The following is a 24445-nucleotide window of genomic DNA, read 5'->3' as shown; positions in this document are numbered from 1 at the left end:
TTATAATTATAGAGTTTAATTTTAAAAAGTATAAATTAAACCATTTCAAGATCTATATCTACTTAACCACCAAACTTATATCAGTTATTTAGTACATAATACAGTACTGAGAATTAAATTAACCTTCTAACTTTTCAGCAGCAACATCCATCTTATTTTCCTTTAAATGTTCGATAAATGACAGCAACCTATCTTCCCTTAGGATGCCCCTTTCTTCAAGATCTAGTATCACAGTCCACAGGTTGTCACATTGTCTCCTAGAAACATGGTTTATATGGATGAGCTTTGTAAAATTGTCTTGGGAAAGCGTTTTGCCGAAATCTATCAGCGTCTGTCGATACGTTGTAAAAGATGTAACAAGATGGTCAGATTCATCAAACTTGTTCTTCAGATATTTGTTAGCCTCAAGAACACCTTTGGTACCGGTGACACTGATGATATCGATAAGAACTTTAAAGTTGGTAGTGGTAAGATGGCCAGTCTGTTTCAATAAATTAAACAACTCCATGGTGGTGTCAACCTTCTTTAGAGCATAGTAAGGTGTTATCAGATCTTTGCACAACACCTTCAGCATATCAAGTGAATCATGCTCGTCATACCAATTCGATACTTGTACCAACATTGTCAGAATTTTTTTCTGAGATGATTCTGTACAAAAACAATACTTAAGATATTAACAGTATATAGTATAAATTGGTATATACAACAGACGAATAAGTAACAATCTATATAATATATAGATATTTTACTTAATAGAAATATCATTACCTCCAAATATTGACTCTAGATCTAATGCTGGCAATGACTCTGGCTTTGGTACTGGCACTGGCTTTAGCTCTGACTCAAACTTTGAGACTGACTCAAGATCTGGTGCTGGCAATAACTCTGGCTTTGGTACTGGTTCTTTAGTAGGGCCTATATAATGTAATAAAACAATAATATTAGCATTAGTATAGTTTTTATTTTTATTGATAATGATGAATAGTGATGACGACTTAGATATAATTATGATGAAGTAATGACGACGATAAAACATAACAGTCTAACGATACCTATCCATATCTTTCTTTCTTCCTAATGGAACAGAAATAAAATATTATAATAGAAAATTAAATACTTACATAAAATATTTCTTGCTCGTATTCCAATACATGCTGCAAATATATTTAATTTTAATGGTTCATCCTCAAGCTGTAATTCACTTTCCAAGTAAAACACTACGTCCCACATGTTTTGAAAAGCAAACCTTTGTAGTCCATAATAAGCAATGACATCTTTTAACTCGTCTGGTCCAACTTCAATCAATGCCCTAAATAACCGTTTCCGGTAAGAGGATAACTTTTCACTAGTACCTTTGATGTTGTTATCTTCCATATACTGCTTTACAAGATCTACAGCAAGCTGTAAACCTGATACTTCGGCAACCTCAACAAGGATGGTGACATTATCTGGTTTCATTTTACCGTTGTCATGGAGGACATTGAACAGATCAGTTGCTTTGAAATCAGTACGTGTGAGGTATGCTCTAGGAATAACATCAAATAAGCAACATTTTAGCCAAAGGTATCTTTCCCCATCATAGTGTTTTCCAAGATCATATTTCAACTCATTGAACTTGGTTGGTAAGTCTGACATTTCCCAAGATGTTGGTTTTGTCCGAGAATCTTCAAATGATTCTGAATATAGACAAAATATTAAAGCTAAATAAATAATTACAAAAGTAATAATAGGCCTATCGTAGTAAATTATGTAGAATAAAATACATCTAACAAATTAACTAATCAATCTAATTTTCATTCTTATATACAGTATAGAGTACAGTAATACAAAAACATATTTTGTAATAATAAAAAATAAAAAACTTACATAAAATGTTACTCAAATATTAGGATACAACAAATTTAACTCTAAATTATGAGGCAATAATGCGAATAATATGGAATGGTAAAGATGACAAACTAGTAGTTGACAAAAATATTTCATAAGCCTACAGTATATCAATACACTGGTGTCTAACATAGACCAGTAAAGGTTTCATAGTACAAATTAAGATGATTGCAAATTTTGTAAGATGAAGATATCTTTGTTGACAAAAATTGAGAATTCATTAGGATGAAGTATGATGATGACAACATTAAAGAATAACCAAACCAACTTACTCGTTGAAAAGAAGCGCTTTATATGAGCAGTTTTCATAGCCTTTCTTCTTCCACATGAAACAGAATCCTTTTTCAAACACTTGTCAAGATCAATTAAGTGATGTTCATCTGGTTTACAAGCAGTGCATAACACACGCAGATTGTAGCCAATACCCTTGTATATATTGCAGACAGTTTTTAGTTGCTCTTTCAAATAGCTTAGTACCTAAAACATGGGAATGACATGTTATTTATAGATTTATATAACATGATAAATTTGTTTAAAAGTGATAATCTCATATTAATTACCTCTATGCAGACACTTGGTTCTGGTTCAGATATCAACCTTTCATCAGCTACGTTGATACGTCGACGAATTTGATTACAGCGTGATATTTCAAGCTGTTAAGGAAAATATTCACACAGTATCTTATGACAATGCATATAATTAATACAGATGGATAAATACATAATAACAAATAAACATTGAAATGGAACATAAATATAAAAGAAATGTGTTGCATTAAAGATATACAGTACTGCATTGTCCCCCTGAAAAAATAATTTCAAAAATAGTTATTTTCTTAAAATGTTATTATTTAATGTCACATAATAGTTATTCACGTTGACCCAAATTTGGATAAAAACAATTTTGTTAACTGTTTAATTTGTTTTGAATAAGTGAAACCATTACTGTTGTTTGTTGTTTTTTTTACGGAAGTGAATAACTTTAATAAAACTGCAATATGGGCTATTTAACGTCAAATTTTTAATTAATTTGTCATGTTTTTGAGGGAACAATACATCGTTACAAAATTAGTAAAGCAAGGTTTGTTGTACTATTAAAGAAAAAAGTGTGTAATACAGAAGAATGCATATATATACGATATTCAACGTTAATTGATTTTATGTTTTCTCTTTATATACACATTTTTATTAAATATTGAAATTAGAATATAATTAATAGAAAAAATAGTAATTAATTTCATACCTTTAAAGCATGTGGTTTTTCCCTTTCATGGTTAATTTTGACAGAACCTAAACTGATAGTGTGACCACTAAATCTAAAGTCACTACGATTCCGGAACACTTCTGAATCATCACTACCCTTTTCTGTCATCAATTCAAGAAATGCAACAACCAATGTGTGGTACACAGCATCAGGAAGAAAGTCCGTCGGGGTCAGATAAATTGATACTGTTTGTTTGTCATCTGCTGATACTTTCAGAATGTCTTTTTTGTCAACTTTGATTCGACAGGGAACTAAAAATATCCGGTTACCTTCTTTAATTCCCTGTTAATATAAACATCACAATTACACATAAATTGGTACCAGTGATTAGTAAGAGCTTAATCAAAGAAATGAATAAAAGTGTATTTGCCAACCTTTGTCTTCTCAAAGAGCAAACGAAAAACTTTCATCAATTCTACAAAGATTTCAAAAAGATCTTCATCTTCGTTTCGCCACAAATAACGGAGTAACGTCTCTTCAAGAACTCCTTCATTGCTAAGCATTTTCCATAGCTTCTGTAATTGCTTCCGATCATCTGCTTTCTTCTGTGTACAAAAAAAAAAGATTCTAAATGTAATAGACCTACTGATATACAAGTCTAGTTATATATAATATGCATTTACTAACCATTTCAAACATTGGTGTAAATACTGTGATGACTTTTGTCAAAACTTCAATCATCCAGTGAAGATTTGTTATCACAATGTTTCTTAATTTCTCGTTAGTTCCAGTATACATGATAATTCCAGTGACATTCAGATAACTTATGGCAGTGGCGAGAACATCTTGAGGAATTCCACATTGAGTTGCAATCTCAGAAACCTAATGCAGAATTGACATTTTAATATAATTATTACACTAAATTCATTTGACAAACAAATAACTAAACAGGACAGTACTATTGCAAGGTGCTATACAGATTGTTCACTGCCGCATTACTGACTAAATAATTACTATTACTGATTAATGTTTGATTACAATTATTCACCTCTGAAGTAAATATTCTGAGTACACACACAACATATTGAATAATAGAATTCTATAACTAGACGTTGAAAACAAAAGTAATTCAAACTCTTACCTCTGTCAAGGTAATGTACAATCTTGTTTTTCCAATTATTTGCAACTTTTCCTGCAAATTAACCCACTTTACAGGAACTTCCTGTACCATTGCTTTCATGTATCTACCAACGTTTCGCTTAAGTTTTTCAATACCTTCATGTGACTTTACAGTGTTATCCACCATGTACATTTCACGATCTACATGCTTGGCATACGGCATTCCTTTCATTGCATCAAACATCTGCATGAACATTTTCTCAGCCTTTAATTAGTAAAATTGTATATATATATTAACAATACAAAAAAAGGTTTCTTCTTTTATTTCATGTCATGCTTATCCATTCTGATGTACCATTCATAAATAAGCAATGTGCATGTGTAGAGTCAAATAATATTTAAGTTATAAATGTATACTATAGCTATTACCTTCATCTGTTTTTCTAATTTTGTCCCTGGTAATTTATCCATATGGGTAGCAACCAAACAGATAGGAGGTGACTCTATTATCTTGCCATCAATTAAAATGAGGTTTCCTGAACCATGTTGTAGCACAGTATGTTCATAAATAGACCTTATCCAGAACAAATTCATGTCCAAATTAGTCATTCCTAGGGAATCCTAAAATCAAAATGTAATTGTAATTAGAAAATAAACAATTCTCTGTTAATAAATTTTACAAAATAATCTGAAATACTTGGTGAACTTACAATTGATGAATATCGTGGATTAGCTAGTTCGTCCAAGTTATCCATCACATTAAACGTAACACAGTATGATACTTTGTTTGTCAGGAAGAACTGAAAGATATAAATACAATGTAAAGGTTAATAGATAGAATATTATAATTATTGGAAACTTTACTTTTACAACAGTGGCACACTGCATTGATAAAGGTGCGTCCAAACAATAACTTAAAATGAAACAAAATGAATACAAAAATGAAATGTTTTAAATTAAATATCACCAGATCTGAATTGTAGCCATTCAGTGTTCCTATTTTTAATTTCTTTTGTTTTTTTTAAATTGAAAACTTGTTACTTTTAATGTGAAGTGCATAGAGGATTTACATATTATGCCCTAAATAAAGACAACATTTATAATTATAAATAATAAAGAAATATAGGTTTTTCAAATGTTGGCTACCAAAAAAGTTAATATTAATTAATACTGTTGGATATAGAAAATAACTAAAATACAAAACTGTAAAAAACTTGCTATGGCACAAACAAAACAGAGAATATACATGTTTCATTTATTGTCAGTATTATGTTGGTTATTATTGCCCAACATCTTCTATTGTCAGTATTATGTTGGTTATTATTGCCCAACATCTTCTATTGTCTGTATTATGTTGGTTATTATTGCCCTACATCTTCTATTATCAGTATTATGTTGGTTATTATTGCCCAACATCTTCTATTGTCAGTATTATGTTGGTTATTATTGCCCAACATCTTCTATTGTCAGTATTATGTTGGTTATTATTGCCCAACATCTTCTATTGTCAGTATTATGTTGGTTATTATTGCCCAACATCTTCTATTGTCAGTATTATGTTGGTTATTATTGCCCAACATCTTCTATTGTCAGTATTATGTTGGTTATTATTGCCCAACATCTTCTATTGTCATTATTATGTTGGTTATTATTGCCCAACATCTTCTATTGTCTGTATTATGTTGGTTATTATTGCCCAACATCTTCTATTGTCAGTATTATGTTGGTTATTATTGCCCAACATCTTCTATTGTCATTATTATGTTGGTTATTATTGCCCAACATCTTCTATTGTCAGTATTATGTTGGTTATTATTGCCCAACATCTTCTATTGTCTGTATTATGTTGGTTATTATTGCCCAACATCTTCTATTGTCAGTATTATGTTGGTTATTATTGCCCTACATCTTCTATTGTCTGTATTATGTTGGTTATTATTGCCTTACATCTTCTATTGTCAGTATTATGTTGGTTATTATTGCCCAACATCTTCTATTGTCAGTATTATGTTGGTTATTATTGCCCAACATCTTCTATTGTCAGTATTATGTTGGTTATTATTGCCCTACATCTTCTATTGTCATTATTATGTTGGTTATTATTGCCCAACATCTTCTATTGTCTGTATTATGTTGGTTATTATTGCCCTACATCTTCTATTATCAGTATTATGTTGGTTATTATTGCCCAACATCTTCTATTGTCAGTATTATGTTGGTTATTATTGCCCAACATCTTCTATTGTCAGTATTATGTTGGTTATTATTGCCCAACATCTTCTATTGTCAGTATTATGTTGGTTATTATTGCCCAACATCTTCTATTGTCAGTATTATGTTGGTTATTATTGCCCAACATCTTCTATTGTCAGTATTATGTTGGCTACTATTGCCCAACATCTTCTATTGTCAGTATTATGTTGGCTACTATTGCCCAACATCTTCTATTGTCAGTATTATGTTGGCTACTATTGCCCAACATCTTCTATTGTCAGTATTATGTTGGTTATTATTGCCCAACATCTTCTATTGTCATTATTATGTTGGTTATTATTGCCCAACATCTTCTATTGTCATTATTATGTTGGTTATTATTGCCCAACATCTTCTATTGTCATTATTATGTTGGTTATTATTGCCCAACATCTTCTATTGTCAGTATTATGTTGGTTATTATTGCCCAACATCTTCTATTGTCAGTATTATGTTGGTTATTATTGCCCAACATCTTCTATTGTCTGTATTATGTTGGTTATTATTGCCCAACATCTTCTATTGTCTGTATTATGTTGGTTATTATTGCCCAACATCTTCTATTGTCAGTATTATGTTGGTTATTATTGCCCTACATCTTCTATTGTCAGTATTATGTTGGTTATTATTGCCCAACAGCTTCTATTGTAATTTTTATTATGATGGTACCGATACAATTACTTGTATCTAAATCCAGATAAAAAGTAAACGAATCACATGTTGTTTTAAATATGATTTTACTATCAAGAAAAAACTCGAGCATAATTAAGACAAACATACCCTATGTGTTATATAGTAGTCTAGTTGACCAGCGTAGTCCCATATACTAGTTTTGTCACTCACATCTACCTTTCCTGTTGCCATTGTTAAACTTTTCCTTGCAATATTCACAACTTTATCCCAGGTTTTATCATTGCCTTTTAAACACAATAAAAAAAAATCACTATTGTAATATTGCTTGATATACCTACTGTAAATCTGCAGATATAAAAAATAACATTTTGATGTTTTAGTATGTTCAAGTTCAAAAAACATTTATTTGTTCAACAATGGCATTATACAGTATAATATATAGATGTGTACATAAATGAAAACATTAGTAATAAGCCATCATTTGGGGTCTTCTCTAGAAGAAATCAAGTTTCTTGTCTCAAGAAAGACCCCAGAAACAATACACATACATTTAAACTAATACAATTTACTACATAAAATAATAAATAAAAACGATGAAATAAAAATAGATACTTTCAGTGTACTACAATCATAATAATGTGCCTACCTTCATCTAATTTCTTTTCTAACGCATGTGCACGAATTTGCTTGGATAGTTCAACACCTTTACAAAGCAAGAAAAATGAAACATATATTATTTATAGATCAACAATATTAAGTGATATTTATTATTAAGAATAATAATCAATTTTTATAAAGCACTATTTACTGATGTCTCACAGCGCTAAAATACCAACAAGAATTATTGAAAAAGGTGAGATTTTAGAAGTGACTTGAATTGCTTACACTGACGGTTAAGGTGTGTTTTATCACAGCGAACAACTTTTCCTGTTGTGACATGAAATGAGATTAAATCCTGCAGATAAATTGGCGCAGACCCAGAAACTGATTAGTAAACTAGTGTGGATATTTTGTAGATTATACACTGTTCAATTTTAAGCCAGTGAGTTCTTTAAAAAAATGAGACACATGATCAAACTAGTTAAAAACTAAAAAAAAGCTTGGCTGCACAATTTTGCAAAACTTGAAGACGTTTGATTTCTTTGCTAGATGTTCTAAGAAGTAAAGAATTAATAATAATAATAATAACTGGTACTTGATATAGGGCATTATGCTGAAAGCCTCAATGCGCTTTACAAAGACAGAAAATGTAGAAAAATTACAAATTAAAAAGGTGGGTTTTGAGGAGAGATTTGAAGACACTGGTGGAAGTAGCCTGACTGATTTCAATAGGCAACGCATTCCATAGAGAAACGGATGCCGAAGAAAATGAACGATTTCCATAAAACTTAGTGGAAGGATGAAATATATGGGCAAGAAGAGACTCAGATCTAGGAAGTGTATTGTCCTTTGTCGAGTGCAGACGTGTTTGAGCGGAGCTCTCACACGTATACGTTTTTTAGATACAGTACTCGCTTACCTGTGATAGCATGTTGCAAGGATAAGCTACTAACTGCATGAGACCTGTATACCTACCTGGATAGTAAACGTATCCGTTGCATTAAATATAGGTACACTTTTGTTATTTATTCTAACTAAACATCTACAATGGCCAACGTGGAAAACAATGAGCCAAATATTTCTAATGTAAATATTAGCGCCGCTGAACCGAACACCTGGCTGTCGACTCTCATCAAGTCAATCATGGGCTGCAAAACCATTGCTGATATTAAATCAACATTATGCGACGCAGTCACCAAGATTGTCTCCTTGGAAAAAGACATTACCATCCTCAATCTTGAAATCACCGGTTTATAAAAAGAACTGAGGAATTTGCACGCCGATATGCAGGAAAATTCTGATTTCATGGATGTTAAGCTGAAAGATATTGCCGAGGATACGCAGCAATCCACTACGGAATGCATAGAAGAGATACGCGACAAAATCGACAACCTAGAAGGACGTCAATGCCGTAACAATCTGAGGTTTACTGGCATACCCGAACAAGCGGAGGATAGTGAAAGGTACTGTTAATTTCCTTTCCTCATTTATTTCCAATACCACCGGCATCAAAATCGCTAATGATGATATACAACGAGCCCATCGAGTTGGACCACGTAATACCACCAGGGATAAACCAAGACCACTTGTTGCATACTTTCTCAGATATTCCACTAAAGAAAGAGTACGCAAGGCAGCTCCAAAAGTGAGACCTAAATTTAAAGATAATAACATGATGATTTTACCAGCAGAGTGATAAGTAGAAGAAAGGCATTATACTCATCGATGAAATACCTGCATTCCAACAAAGTAAAGGCCTGGCTCCACCTTGACAAATTGTGTTACATAGGCTAGATGCAAATGGTTATGTTCGCACATTCATCGACATGGATCATCTTGCCAAATACTACCCGAACCTCAAGGAAGCACATGCCCCCGAAGCTACTGAGTAATTCTAGTCGTCGCAATAATTTAACTTTACTTTGACTCTACTTACCGTCAACCGAAATATTACCTATAATATATTTTTATTTCAAGAATTGTTTATTTTGCTTCTCATTAATTATGTATTAATGTATACAGTCTCATGCATGCTTATTGCTGTATTTTTTTTTTAGATAACGCTATACGCAGCTATTGTTAATGAATGTTAATTATCTTCACTTACTTCCTTTTTATGACTTTAATGTGAATTCTGAACTTACTAACAACAATGATATTTCTAACATAACCTTTAATCCAGTTAATTACAACGAAAATGACAAATATGATGAATCTTTTGATCAACTAATTAATAATCTCAATTCACAGTCAGTTACCCTAGATGAATGCAGCTTTTATGATTATTCACAATTTAATTCTAAGTTTAATACATCCTTTAATACTAAACTATCTCTCCTGCATCTTAATATTAGAAGTATTACGCATAAAGTTAATGATCTCGAATGCCTTTTGAATTCAATTAATAACAAATTTTCCATAATCGGTATCAGTGAAACATGGCTTAATGAAAACTCCCCTATTCCTTTCATTAATAACTACTCCTTCTTTGCAAGTAATAGAAGCAATAATCAAATTGACGGAGGAGTTGCATTTTTTATACGTAATGATATTAGCATTACAATTCGACGACCTTTCCGAATCACTTTTTGTTGAGATTGAAAATTCAAAGACAAAAAATGATATTATAGGCATTATTTACAGAGCCCCCTGTGGAGGGCTAGATTCTTTTACTAAATCCGTCGATAATGTATTAACCCAAATTAACAATGAAAACAAAAATTGTCATCTCATGGGAGACTTCAATATTGATTTATTAAAATTCCATAACCATAAATTAACAAACACCTACCTAAATACCTTAATTTCCCATTCTTTTTTTCCAACTATTTCAAAACCAACTAGGATTACCTCAACTTCGGCAACCTTGATTGATCATTTTTATTCCAAACAATCTAACTATAAAATAGTTGCTGGTGTTTTACTTAATGATATCTCCGACCACCTTCCTATATTTCAGTTCATTGATCAAGAAATTAATGATCAAAACCTTGATGATAATAGCGCCAACTATTCATTTCGTATAAACGACCTAAATGCCTTATCGATTGATTCAATTTACAAATATCCACTCCAGACACTTGGTTAAAAGTAATATAAAATCAAATAAAACGTTTAAACAACCATGGATGTCATCTGCTCTCTTAAAATGTAGTTCTCGGAAACATAAACTTTATAACAAATATATGCACACGCGTAGTAATAATGACAAATTAAACTATACAAAATATAATAATATTTTCACTAATCTTTGTCGCACTGCTAAAAAGAATTATTATACTTCCCAGTTTGATAGATATAAAGGTAATTTGAAGAACACATGGCTTGTAATAAATTCTGTTTTAAATAAAGGTAATAATAATAACAAGCACCCGAATCTAATTAAAGACGGTGATAATATTTACAAAACTCAAAAAGAGATGTGTGAATCGTTTAACAACTATTTTTCTACAATTGGTCCTAATCTTATTAATAGTATGCCAACTAATATAACTGATCCATTATCTTATCTTCATTCTACGTTTGCCAACTCATTTTATATTAGCCCAGTTTCAATTGATGATGTTAACCTAACAATATACAATATAAATTCTAATAAAGGGTCTGGATCTGACGGTATTACTGCTCGTGTCTTAAAATCTGTGTCTCCCTTAATCATCCACCAACTTACCCATTGTATAAATTCATCTTTTTTATCTGGCACTTTTCCAACACACTTAAAACTAGCTAAAGTTGTGCCCATTTTCAAGAAAGGTGAACGAAGTCAATTATCTAATTTTCAGTGTTTTCCAAAATTATTGAAAAACTCATGTATTCTAAACTTTCTGATTATCTCACAAAATTTGATATACTTAATAAACGCCAATATGGTTTTCGAAAAAATCACTCTACATCCCATGCCGTTTTAGATCTTATTAATAATATTTCATTTACCAATATCTACTACTACTATTACTATTTCATTTATAATTATCATGAAACTATTGAAATATAATTTAAATGATTTTTATATAGAAGATGTTAGTTATGTTATTATACTGTAATTTTTTATCCTAAATTATATAATTATATATTCTAGGTTATTTTTATTTTTTTAGTAATGTGTTTTGTTGTGGGTCCCTACGAGACAAGTTTTTAACTTCTAGAAGGGATCCATGATAATAATGACTACCCCAATTACTGCTTTATCTATGTTCACTTTAATATCTTTTTTCTATTTTGTATATATTCATTCATTATTATCTAAATAAATATTATCTGAATTATCTGAATTAGATCTCAGGACCGCTTGGAGTGGAGTTGTGGCCTGGTGGTTATGATGCTTGGCTGCCAATCCAAGGGTCCTGGGTTCAAGTCCTGTCATATGTCAGGATTTTTTCTAATGACAATTTACAACTCCACTCCCAAAGACTTGTAATAAAGACTTTGTTTATGTAGAGCATTGTGTGTATATGTTTGTCTCGTGAACGGATTGCCACCTTTAAGAAGGATAGTGATTGAATTTGCTTATGGTTATCCTTGGCAATTTGCCTAAATATATAAAATAAAAATAAATAAAAAAATAAGGTTGAATAAGTTCAGAAATGAACTTAGATGAAGAATTATGAAGAGCTTTGAAAACAAATAGCAGGATCTTGAAGGTAATTCTTTGTGTTACTGGAAGCCAATGAAGCTGTCTCAGCACAGGTGTGATATGTTGCCTTATGGGGCTTTGAACGACCAATCGGGCAGCTGTGTTCTGGACTCGATATCCTTTGCTGGTAAGCTATAAAGTAATGAGTTACAACAGTCTAGCCTTGATGTAACAAAGGCGTGAACAAGAATCTCAGTTGATTTTGAATCCAGGTACTTCCGAATGCTTCCAATTTTACGAATAGCGTGAAGCCCAGCTTTGCAGATGTTATGTACCTGATTGGACATGCTAAGCGTTGAATCCATGACAACTCCAAGGTTTCTACAGGATGAGGAAGGTTGAATGAAAGAATTACACGCAGGTTTAAAACGAGAGGAAAAATGAATAAGTTCTGTTTTAGCATCATTCGTTACCAGGTTGTTAGATTGACACCATGCTCTGACTTCGGCAATACAGGATTCAAGTTTACTGACGGCAGAATCACGCTGATTAGGGTTGAAAGTGACATAAAGCTGAGTGTCATCAGCATACGCCATACACTTCACATTGTGAGATTCAATGAGGTCAAGTAGTGGGGCGGTAAATAAAATAAACAGAAGAGGACCAACCACAGACCCTTGTGGAACTCCAACAGTAAGCAGAGACGGGTTCGACAAAACATCCTTGATGACAATGGACTGGGACCTATCATTTAGATATGATGCAAACCAATTATGACCAATTCCAGAGATACCGTAACGTGATGATAGACGATGTAATAACTGCTTATGGTTGATGGTGTCAAAAGCAGCACTGAAGTCCAAAAGGACCATAAGAACCTCATTATGGTTGTCAAGTGCAATGCTAATATCATTATGCACAAGAAGAAGTGCAGATTCTACACTATGGTTTGGACGATAGGCGGATTGTCTAGTGGCAAATAACCCATTTCTATTGTAACGAAAATCCGTCCTCGGGTTCGTTCCCTTTTTGGGGAAAGGTCTGCGGTACCACGAATGAACTAAACACACAAATCAATTACAATCTTTGGAGTAGCCTCCTTTATTCTTCTCTGATTTCTAATTTATGTGTACAAGTGATTATAATAATTAATCTGATTAGTTCTGTTATTACGCCGGACTTAAAATAGTAGCGTAACCACCACCCGCACGTAACCTCCACAGCAACACAATGGTGTAACTTCCATGGCACGTAACCACCAACACAATGGTGTAACCTCCAACTGCACGTAACCACCAACACAATGGTGTAACCTCCACAGCAACGTACACCAACACAATGGTGTAACCTCCAACTGCACGTAACCACCAACTATGGTGTAACCTCCAACTGCACGTAACCACCAACTAAGGTGTAACCTCCAACTGCACGTAACCACCAACTAAGGTGTAACCTCCAACTGCACGTAACCACCAACTGTGGTGTAACCTCCAACTGCACGTAACCACCAACTAAGGTGTAACCTCCAACTGCACGTAACCACCAACTAAGGTGTAACCTCCAACTGCACGTAACCACCAACTAAGGTGTAACCTCCAACTGCACGTAACCACCAACTAAGGTGTAACCTCCAACTGCCTGTAACCACCAACTAAGGTGTAACCTCCAACTGCACGTAACCACCAACTAAGGTGTAACCTCCAACTGCACGTAACCACCAACTAAGGTGGAACCTCCAACTGTGGTGTAACCACGTACCGGCTAACAGGGTAACCACCAGTGGTCTTAACCACTGGCTACTAGGTGTACCCACCAGTATCACAACCACAGGGTGTACCACGGCTAACTATATCTCAAGCAGTAACACAACCAGTAGGTGCAACCACCGGCTCAGCTATCTCAAATAGTGATACAACCAGTACAGTAGGCGCAACCTCCGGCTCACTATGTCTCAAATAGTGATACAACCAGTACAGTAGGCGCAACCTCCGGCTCACTATGTCTCCAACAGCAGCACAAGCGGTAGGCTGTACCCTCCGGCTAACTTACTTGCTGTGTCTTAACTCTCCTTTTATTATTCAGCTCTAATTTCCTCTTTCTTTTCTCTAATCCTCTCTACACTTTGTTTTCCAATTTCTCTAATGTCCCTACTTATGTCCCTGCTTCTCCGCTTTTCCAGCTCCAATCTCTCCCTCCTTTTTAACGCAGCTCGAGGTAACCCTCCATTGCCTTCCTTCTCCAATCCCTCCCTGCTCTTTTTCTCACGTCCGTTCTCTCCTACTCTTCCTGCCTAACTCTGCCTCCATCTGCTGCCCTCTATCTTTTCCTTCTACCCCAAAATCATTACACTATTCAGATATGATTGCAGCTGACTGGACACAACCCTCTCAATAATTTTTCGAAGAAATGGAAGATTGGAAATGGGTCTGTAACTTGCAAATTTCTCAACATCCAAAGATGGCTTCTTTAACAATTACAATAGTCCAGTCGTGCCAAGACAAGACAATGTATATCAATATACCTACAAATTTGGTATACATTTTGAAGGTATTGAAAATAAGAGGTTGTTTCGTAAATTCAATTATGACGATAATTGTGTTATGGAATCTTATTTAAAGGAAGACATACATTTTTTATTTTAAGGTTAAGGGCCTACTAGCAGATTTATGAGTCTACATATTTTTAACTACAGTACTTAATAGCGTTGTTCAAAATGTCATTAAACTGCTGTTATACAATGTACAGTAAGATTAATAATGGAACTTAAAAAATTGGTTTAAATTCATAGCAACATTTTGAATGTGTTATATACGGACGTTAATCAATATTTTCCTCTAGCATTTCCTTGACTCTTACCTCTTACATCTTTCATCTTTTTCCATTTGCTCTTATTAGTTGCCTGAAACACTGTAGTTGCAACGATACCATCAGTAGATGGTTCTCTGGGATTAAATCTATTATAACAATGTATTAGTAAAGTTGAACAATATTTATAAGTTGTATATAGTTAATATATAAGTTTGACAATAATTTTAAAAAGCAAAATCTCAAGATTGAAACCCCATATATTTATACATCTTTGATTACAAAAATCAAATTTTAACATAATATTTGTTTTATATTTCAGTGTCTAATATATAAAGTAGCATAGTCTGAGATGATTGGTCATCACAAGATAGACTGGTAGTATGAGAACTAAGCCAAACTAGGCTTTAGTTTACAATAGGACAAAGCAAGTAAACAATAGCCAAAGTTTGGGGATTGGTATAAACTACACAAACCAACAGTGGTGTTGGTAGTCTATTTCGTGAGATCCCTACCTGTATAGACTCTACATATGCCAGAGTAGAACCGGCATCAGGAGGAGGGCGTGATTGTGATTAAAACCAAACTTACCCTACTTAGAAGGCCGACAAATTGCCGACGCTACGGTCGCCTGGGACGAGACAACGTCCTGGAGGTAGCACGATGAAAAAGTGGTCTGAGCTCTCCACCATGCCGCCGCTAAAATATCCGAAACGGGCACACCCCGAAATAACGCCCACGAAGCCATTGAGCCGCGCACCTCATGCATATGAGCTGGCGGCGGCAAGCGTGAAGATGCATACGCTGACTTGATGGCGGAAACGACCCAACAGGCTATCGTATCCTTAGAGGCGGGGCCATGGGGTTTTATTGTCGTCACAAACAGATGTGACATTCCGTTTCGTAAATGTTGCGTGCGATTAACATATATTTGTATCGCACGCACTGGGCACCAAAGCCTGTCTTCTCGCACAGAGGAGTGCGAGGAAATTTTAGAAATAAAAATGGTTGGTGGAGAGTGGTTCAGGGTTTGGGTCTTTGCTAAGAACCCTGCTCGGAAAGTGAGACGAACACCGTTGTTCTCAAACCGAATATGGCCAGGGTCTAAGGAAAGTGCGTGAATCTCACCCTTACGCTTACATGACGCTGCGGCTACTAGAAACGCAGTCTTAATAGAAACATCGAGCAGAGATGCTGAACCAAGGGGTTCGTATGGCGGTTTTGTAAGGGCCTCAAGGACCGAGTTTAAGTCCCACCGGGGAAGCAAAGACCGCACGGGAGGTCGAGCATTAAACATTCCTCTTATCAGCATCGGTAGTTCTGAAGAAGAGGATACTGACGATCCGTCGGGGAACCTCGGTACTACTACTGCAATAGCTGACCGGTACCCCGCTATGGTTCTGACCTGGAGTCCCGACTCAAATAGGTCATGGAGAAACCGGGAGACTTTGCGTAGAGAGGCGGAATGAGGATCGATTTCATAACCGGCACACCATCGAGTAAAACGCTTAAGGCGGCTGTTGTATAGTGTTCTTGTCGACTCCCGTCGAGACTGGGCTGCCAACAAGGCAGGCCCGTCTGGAATTCCTGCACTTCTGAGGCGATTCCTGACAAGGGCCAGGCAGTCAGCGTCAGGGATTGCAGGTTGTGAAGGCCTAGCCGGGCCCGGGATTGAACTAAGAGGTCGGGCCGAATTGGCAGGGTCCTGGGTTGTGAATAAAGCAGACTCAGCATTGCTGGAAACCAAGTCTGGCGAGACCACCATGGAGCTACCAGGAGGATTTTGCATTGATGGCGGCGAATGCGAGCTGTGACTAGAGGAAGGGCGGAAAGGCATACGCCCACATCCCGTTCCATGAGATTGACAGGGCGTCGGTGGCCCAGGCCGTGGCTTCTGGGTACCGGGAGCAAAAAATTGGAAGTTGAGCATTCCGGCTCGTCACAAACAGGTCGATGAGAGGTCGTCCGAACGTGTTGAAGATCTGTTGGACGACGGCTGTCGATAACATCCACTCGGTCGGAAAGACAGAGCCCTTGCGACGGGAGAGGGCATCGGCAATCGTGTTGAGTTTGCCGGGAATGTGAATTGCTTTTAGGTGGATCCCCTGCTGGTGGCACCAGTTCAGGAGCTGCCATGTGTAACAACACAGGGTTGGGGAGTGCGTCCCGCCCTGACGGTTGATGTAAGATACCACCGTGGCGCTGTCGGACAGCACCAAAACAGCCTCCCCGTGACACAAGTGGAGCAGACTGTGTAGAGTATTTGAGACTGCTAGAAGTTCTAGGACATTTATGTGGAGGGCTGATTGCAACATGGTCCAGGTTCCCGCTACCTGCTCGGAAGGCGCATGACCGCCCCACCCAGAGAGGGAGGCGTCGACGGTGACTCACACCGCCGGAATAGGATCGGAGAAAGGTTTTCCCCCGTCCAACCCTCCTGGTTGAAGCCACCACTGAACGTGAGAAGCTACGAATGTATTTAGCGGGACCTGGGCCAGAATGTTTCTGGTGGAAGGGGAAAAATGGTAAAGGAGGTGGAGTTGCATCGGACGCATGTGAAGTCGGGAGTTCGGAACTAAATCTACGAAACTCGCAAGGTACCCCAGAACTTTCAGCCACATCAGGGCTGGAGATGATGGTTGGGACAACAGGAGTTTTATCGCTGTCCGACAGGTCTCTATGCGAGCTTGTGATGGGAACGCCAGGGATTGAATGAATGCTGCCCAGTCTCTGGGACACAGGCCATGTAGGACCGTGACCAGCGTGTCCATTCTGAACCTTACCGGGATTATAAACTGATTTAAACTTAGCGGTCCTTAATATTTTGGCCTGACGGTTAATTCGTCTCAGCAAGTCTGGGTGGATCCCCACAACAGGCACATTAGAGGTCGTCACAGTTTGGGAGAGCGAGTCCCAAAGGCCACCGCCCAGAGAACCTCCAGAAGCATCAGGTGTTTCATACGGGATTCCCAAGTGGGAAAGAATACCCGGTAGCGCCCTAGAGACGAGCTGGTGAAGTCCGGACGGGAGTGGCGTATCATCAACGTCAAATTCAGGCTCCGACCCATCATCTATGTCAGTGGAATCCCCACAGACACGCACCTCGATACCTGGATTGTTAAGCGAGGGGACGGGAAGAGGTGCCCTGGACGATCCAGTTTTAATGCGCTCCCTCTCCTCTAGGGTCTTACTCACTTGCTCTGATATTAATTTCAGCATATCCAGGCTTAGCACCTGAGGCACAGGCAGCGGGTCAGGGAGTACGACCCCGGAGCTAACAGACATGGCTCTACCAGGGGGGCTAGAGTGCGCCAAGGCCCACTCATCGGCGGAATTGAACTTCGCCGCAGGCCAGCGTATGCATACCTCGCAGGTCGCAGATTGGCTGCATTTGCGGCAGCGCGGGCACGCCAAATGGCGGTCCAGCTTCGTGGACGGGCGGGGCCCGCCACACACAGAACAGGCTGCGGCTTTACGAGCAGACATGGCTGCAAACAATAAGGATACTGTTGATAGAAGCTTCTTTTCACAAGAATGCTGCTAAACTGTAAACACAATAAAGTCCACAAAGGTATGCGTTGCTAGCCAGGTGTCCTTTGTTATTGTTCTTTTAATTAGTTTTCCTTCAAGGTTTCAAGGTCACACGTTCGCTTTCCATGGAAAGCAAAAGGAATATGAGGACGATGTCATGCGTGAGAGACGTTTGTACGGCCCCTGGACTATTCCATTTTCCTTTCGAGGGGTGTCCATATTGGGAATAATGGCATATGTAGAGTCTATACAGGTAGGGATCTCACGAAATAGACACATGTTTTTTGGGGTTTTTTATTAAAAAAAAACATATGAGTTACTACATATACACACATCAATTTTACTTGTTACCTTTTTCCAAGCATGGCCTTTACACAACTAGTCTTGCCTGCACCTTCTTTTCCAAGGAACATACACCTTGCATTTACAACTGCAATTTCACCATTTTCTAACTCATCTTTATATATCTTAATTGCATGTGCACCTTTGGCATATATTTCGGCAGGAACTAAGAATTCTAATATGAAATTATAAAGTAGAAATAAATATAAATCTATAATGTTAGTTCTTTTCCCCTAAGGGTCATGTCAAGTCAGTGTTGCCAATTCTAAGACAGTGGCTGTGTGTGAACAAGTATATCAGGGTAACTCCTACTCATCCTTTAGATGTACTAGGTTCTTCAAAGTGAACACAGGCATTTGTGCACTGAAATTACGGTTTACAGTCCTTATCCGAGAAGACTCGTTCTACCAGACCCATGGAGCAGGTGAATCTTGAACCTTTGTTAATATTATGATGATTACTTTACTAGAAAACTTACTTACTGTCAAAGAACTTTAAAATCTTGTTTTTTTCCTGGTAAACCATCTGCATGTTATTTTCTAAAACATTCACAGGTGTATTCCCCTCCTATAAAATACATACATTTACATATACAATATTATAACACACCTGACTAGTGTATCTGATTTGATTGGTTAATTACACATCATGTGTGCCATAGGTTGTTCTACTAAAAAGAAAACCGATATAAAATGGACATAATTAATGATACTGTAGAAGCTAGATTAACTTTTGTATGCACTTTGAGTTCCAGAGAATTTGACTTCAGAAATTGGTTTAGGGTGGTCAAACAATCATTTTTTGCTTGGTATACACATTTTGAAAATGTGGTGAATGGTCAAACGGTCAAGGTGAAAGGCTATATGAGCAAACCCCCATCTTTTTTAAAGATTATATAGAATGTTAGCCTACTACACAAGAGTATGATGCTAATGAACACATTTTGTAACAAGATAAAAGTAATTAATAATCAATCTATAGTTTGCATTATATATAATTGCTCTTTTTGATGACACATTCAAAATGGAACTGAAATCAGGGTACCCAGGAGCAGAACCAGAAATAAACATTATATATAATTGCTCTTTTTGATGACAAATTCAAAATTGAACTGAAATCAGGGTACCCAGAGTGGAACCAGAAATAAACATTATATATAATTGCTCTTTTTGATGACAAATTCAAAATGGAACTGAAATCAGGGTACCCAGGAGCAGAACCAGAAATAAACATTATATATAATTGCTCTTTTTGATGAAAAATTCAAAATGGAACTGAAATCAGGGTACCCAGGAGTGGAACCAGAAATAAACATTATATATAATTGCTCTTTTTGATGACAAATTCAAAATGGAACTGAAATCAGGGTACCCAGGAGCAGAACCAGAAATAAACATTATATATAATTGCTCTTTTTGATGACAAATTCAAAATGGAACTGAAATCAGGGTACCCAGGAGCAGAACCAGAAATAAACATTATATATAATTGCTCTTTTTGATGACAAATTCAAAATGGAACTGAAATCAGGGTACCCAGGAGCAGAACCAGAAATAAACATTATATATAATTGCTATTTTTGATGACAAATTCAAAATGGAATTGAAATCAGGGTACCCAGAGTAGAACCAGAAATAAACATTATATATAATTGCTCTTTTTGATGACAAATTCAAAATGGAACTGAAATCAGGGTACCCAGGAGTGGAACCAGAAATAAACATTATATATAATTGCTCTTTTTGATGACAAATTCAAAATGGAACTGAAATCAGGGTACCCAGGAGTGGAACCAGAAATAAACATTATATATAATTGCTCTTTTTGATGACAAATTCAAAATGGAACTGAAATCAGGGTACCCAGGAGTGGAACCAGAAATAAACATTATATATAATTGCTCTTTTTGATGTCAAATTCAAAATGGAACTGAAATCAGGGTACCCAGGAGTGGAACCAGAAATAAACATTATATATAATTGCTCTTTTTGATGACAAATTCAAAATGGAACTGAAATCAGGGTACCCAGGAGTGGAACCAGAAATAAATCAAAAGGGGGAGCAAAGATTACTTTTGGCTGGAGGCAATTGGCTTTCTGAGCAAATTAGTTTGTTTCAAATGGTTTAAGCACATAACTATATTATAGTCAATTTCCAATATACATCCTGGAAAGGAATCAAAATCATGAAGTTTATAAATATTAATAATAGACATCATGTGAAATTGTTTATCTGTAAATATAAACAACAGCAATAATTACAGCTAAATAATGTAGTATAAAATCCTATTTGTCATTATTGATAAACAAATAAAATGGTTTACTGCAGAGAATGGTTGCCTACTACACTAGCATGTAGATTACCTTATTTTTCAATGTTGCTGCAGATGTGTCATTCTGTACAAGACAAGTCACTATATCTAAGGTAGGATTTACTTTACTCAGATATTCATGTAATGGAGTGTCCCCGTCCTGGAAAGGAATCATAATAATAAAGTTTATAAATACTGACAACAGCAAAAATTACAGCTAAATAATGTAGTAAAAAATCCTATTTGTCATTATTGATAAACAAATAGAATGGTTTACTGCAGAGAATGGTTGCCTACTACACTAGCAAATACCTGTGGATTACCTTATTTTGCAATGTTGCTGCAGATGTGTCATTCTGTATAAGACAAGTCACTATATCTAAGGTAGGATTTACTGTTCTTAGATATTCATGTAATGGAGTGTCCCCATCCTGGAAAGGAATTAAAATAATAAAGTTTATAAATACTGACAACAGACATTATGTGAAATTGGTTTTCTGTCAATATAAATAGCAGCAAAAATTACAGCTAAATAATGTAGTAAAAAATTTTAAATTTTAAATTTCAATGAAAAGAATTTCTTTTTGTTAATATTATGAAAATATATATATATTTTTAATACCTCATTGATAGATTTCACAAGATCTGGCTGTGTTCTACAAATGTGTTTAATTGTTTGCAAATCATTCCTATGCAAAGCTTCTTCTAATTTGTTCCTGTTAAAATGATTATAAAAGATTATAATGAAGTGTTACATTAGTTTATGAAAATGACGATTGATGGGAAATAATATCATCATTAAATTCGATGAAAATGGGCCCTTTAATTGTAATATTTATGATTTCGTAATCTTTTAAGAACATTTGAAAAGTAATTTTTCTACAAATAATATCTTAAATTGTTATCTTTTTCATTTAAACTATAAATTAATTGAAGGTTAATCTTTTTGATTTGAAATAATAAAATTAAAGAAACCTACCTTTCCATTTTCAAAATACAGTGTCTTCATTTAACATTTATTAATGCCGATAGCTTCTAACTAGTATAAAAGTAAGCCTACACATTCTCTTCTGAAAATATAAAAGGTAAACATTTAATATTTCCTGGTATGTAAACTATCTGTATCTCTATAAATTCCTATTGAAGTTTATAAATATACCATAATATAGATGTTTCTGATGCTGGCTGTTTTACTTTGTCGTTTGGATTTAGCTTTTGCTTATTATATGTGTACATTGAGATACAGCTACTGATACTCACAACAATGTCATTTTGTTAAAATATTTGTTTAAAGATTGTCACCCAAAAACATGAAAAATGAAGATTAATTAAATCAGACTTTGAATAGCGGGTTATTTTGTAGTTTTAATAAAGTTAATCACTTCTGTAGAAAAAAAAAGAAAGAAATAACGTTTTCACTTTACACAAAAACCATTGGCTGGCAGCCAAATTGATTAATTTTTGCTTTAAATTACCATTTTTTCAGGTAAAAAAATGTTTTCAATTAAACTTTTGGTCAAAGTGGATACCTATTATGGGACATTAAAATGGCATTCAACAAAAAAAATTAATTATTATTTTTAAATGGGGAATAATACATCTTTATAGCTATCAAATTGTCTGATACTATCTTGTCTGATTTTAAATGTTCATATCTCCAACTCTGTAGCCTGAGGTTATTAAATGTTCATATCTCCAACTCTGTAGCCTGAGGTTATTAAATGTTCATATCTCCAACTCTGTAGCCTGAGGTTATTAAATGTTCATATCTCCAACTCTGTAGCCTGAGGTTATTAAATGTTCATATCTCCAACTCTGTAGCCTGAGGTTATTAAATGTTCATATCTCCAACTCTGTAGCCTGAGGTTATTAAATGTTCATATCTCCAACTCTGTAGCCTGAGGTTATTAAATGTTCATATCTCCAACTCTGTAGCCTGAGGTTATTAAATGTTCATATCTCCAACTCTGTAGCCTGAGGTTATTAAATGTTCATATCTCCAACTCTGTAGCCTGAGGTTATTAAATGTTCATATCTCCAACTCTGTAGCCTGAGGTTATTAAATACATAGCTTTTGTTAGACAAACCACAGCTCTGTCTACAATATCAAACTTGACAAAGAAATTGTTATGTTCTCAAATAGGGTAGTGATATGACCTCATCATGTCCATATATGGTGGTGTAGACAGAGCTTTACAAATAATTTTCAGGAAATAAAAGAAACTAGTGCGAATCATCATTAATTCCTAATATGTGTGTTGTATTCAAAACATTAGCAATGCAAAAAATACCAATTGTTTGTGTCACAGTAACTGTGTGGTACAAAGGCAATACTGATAATAATCAATTGTTTACTGGATATACAAATGGAATGGAAACTTCAGTATCATCAGACTGTTGAACATAAAACTGGTGAAAATGTATACATAATGAAAGCTATTCCAGCAGAAACATTTTATATTTCAACATCACTGTGTGTGTTTCATACATACAGCATGTATAAAATATAATCCCATCAGACAGAAACATTAAAGGCTACGACAATTAACTTGCATCTGTATGCTGGTGTTACTGAATGAAGATGAAAATTGTAATTTGTTCTCACACTACATACTTCTGCTGGATTAGATCAAGCAAAATTTATGTGTCTTGTGTTGTTTACCTGTACTGTTTATTTGTAACCTTCAAATGACAAAGAGCTTAAAACGTCAAATTACTGTAATGAAATAAAAACACACACAGTCACTAACAATAAATTCATAAAGAGTTGGTGGTATTGGTAACCATAACTTACCCTTGTAGGTTCATGTCTGAATATTCCTCCATTCCCTGGTCCATCGTCAAAGGTGTTTATTGTTATGCTAAGTGCCAACACCTAGTTTACAGCGTTCTGTGTATCACATGACTTTGAGAGTCAGTCTTGCATACTAAAAAATAACAGAAAATATAAGTTGTCAACTTATATTATTATTATAAGTAGTTTCTATATACTTCATATTAACAAAGAACAACCTTATATTATTATACAGTAAGTAGTTTCTATATACTTCATATTAACAAAGAACAACCTTTTGTAAAGAACATGTTAACTAGAGCATATGATGCCATTTTACTACACAATTGGCATCTGGATATTGTCCAGTCAAGGTTAAGTCAATAAAAGAATGTACACACAATAGCAAGGCACA

At 35.3% G+C, this 24445-nt stretch overlaps 2 protein-coding genes across 2 annotated transcripts in view; both read right to left on the bottom strand.

The window, feature by feature from the left end:
• The window catches only part of LOC140047640 (uncharacterized), a 29507-nt gene extending 9621 nt beyond the window's left edge, over positions 1 to 19886 (bottom strand). The window contains exons 1-16 of the mRNA XM_072092677.1: positions 19429 to 19886; positions 18956 to 19121; positions 15125 to 15222; positions 7742 to 7798; positions 7243 to 7379; positions 4920 to 5009; positions 4639 to 4830; positions 4232 to 4474; positions 3778 to 3972; positions 3525 to 3695; positions 3130 to 3432; positions 2448 to 2540; positions 2160 to 2364; positions 1122 to 1676; positions 769 to 915; positions 124 to 648 (exon numbers count right to left, since the gene is read on the bottom strand). Of these exons, the coding sequence (XP_071948778.1) occupies positions 124 to 648; positions 769 to 915; positions 1122 to 1676; positions 2160 to 2364; positions 2448 to 2540; positions 3130 to 3432; positions 3525 to 3695; positions 3778 to 3972; positions 4232 to 4474; positions 4639 to 4830; positions 4920 to 5009; positions 7243 to 7379; positions 7742 to 7798; positions 15125 to 15222; positions 18956 to 19121; positions 19429 to 19477 (3226 nt within the window). The 5' untranslated portion in view covers positions 19478 to 19886. The remainder of the gene's footprint in view (positions 1 to 123; positions 649 to 768; positions 916 to 1121; positions 1677 to 2159; positions 2365 to 2447; positions 2541 to 3129; positions 3433 to 3524; positions 3696 to 3777; positions 3973 to 4231; positions 4475 to 4638; positions 4831 to 4919; positions 5010 to 7242; positions 7380 to 7741; positions 7799 to 15124; positions 15223 to 18955; positions 19122 to 19428) is intronic.
• A 1274-nt stretch (positions 19887 to 21160) lies between these two features.
• On the bottom strand, positions 21161 to 24221 carry LOC140047639 (uncharacterized). Its single transcript, XM_072092676.1, has 6 exons — positions 23920 to 24221; positions 22237 to 22327; positions 21880 to 21973; positions 21581 to 21688; positions 21310 to 21417; positions 21161 to 21178 (listed from the first exon to the last, which is right to left on the bottom strand). Exons 2-6 carry the CDS (start codon positions 22242 to 22244, stop codon positions 21161 to 21163), a joined length of 336 nt encoding a protein of 111 aa, XP_071948777.1. The 5' UTR covers positions 22245 to 22327; positions 23920 to 24221.
• Positions 24222 to 24445: the final 224 nt, after the last annotated feature.

The sequence above is a fragment of the Antedon mediterranea genome, chromosome 4, assembly GCF_964355755.1.
Source record: "Antedon mediterranea chromosome 4, ecAntMedi1.1, whole genome shotgun sequence".
Classification (NCBI taxonomy): Eukaryota; Metazoa; Echinodermata; class Crinoidea; order Comatulida; family Antedonidae; genus Antedon; species Antedon mediterranea.
The sequence above is the reverse complement of the archived record's forward strand: the minus strand, read 5'-3'. Positions and strand labels throughout refer to the sequence as shown.

Coding starts and splice junctions, on each gene's coding strand:
- LOC140047639 (XM_072092676.1), bottom strand. Junction 21,689..21,879: donor TTGTGAAATCTATCAATGAG/GTATTAAAAATA, acceptor ATTCCTTTCCAG/GATGGGGACACTCCATTACA. Junction 21,418..21,580: donor CAGCAACATTGCAAAATAAG/GTAATCCACAGG, acceptor ATTCCTTTCCAG/GACGGGGACACTCCATTACA.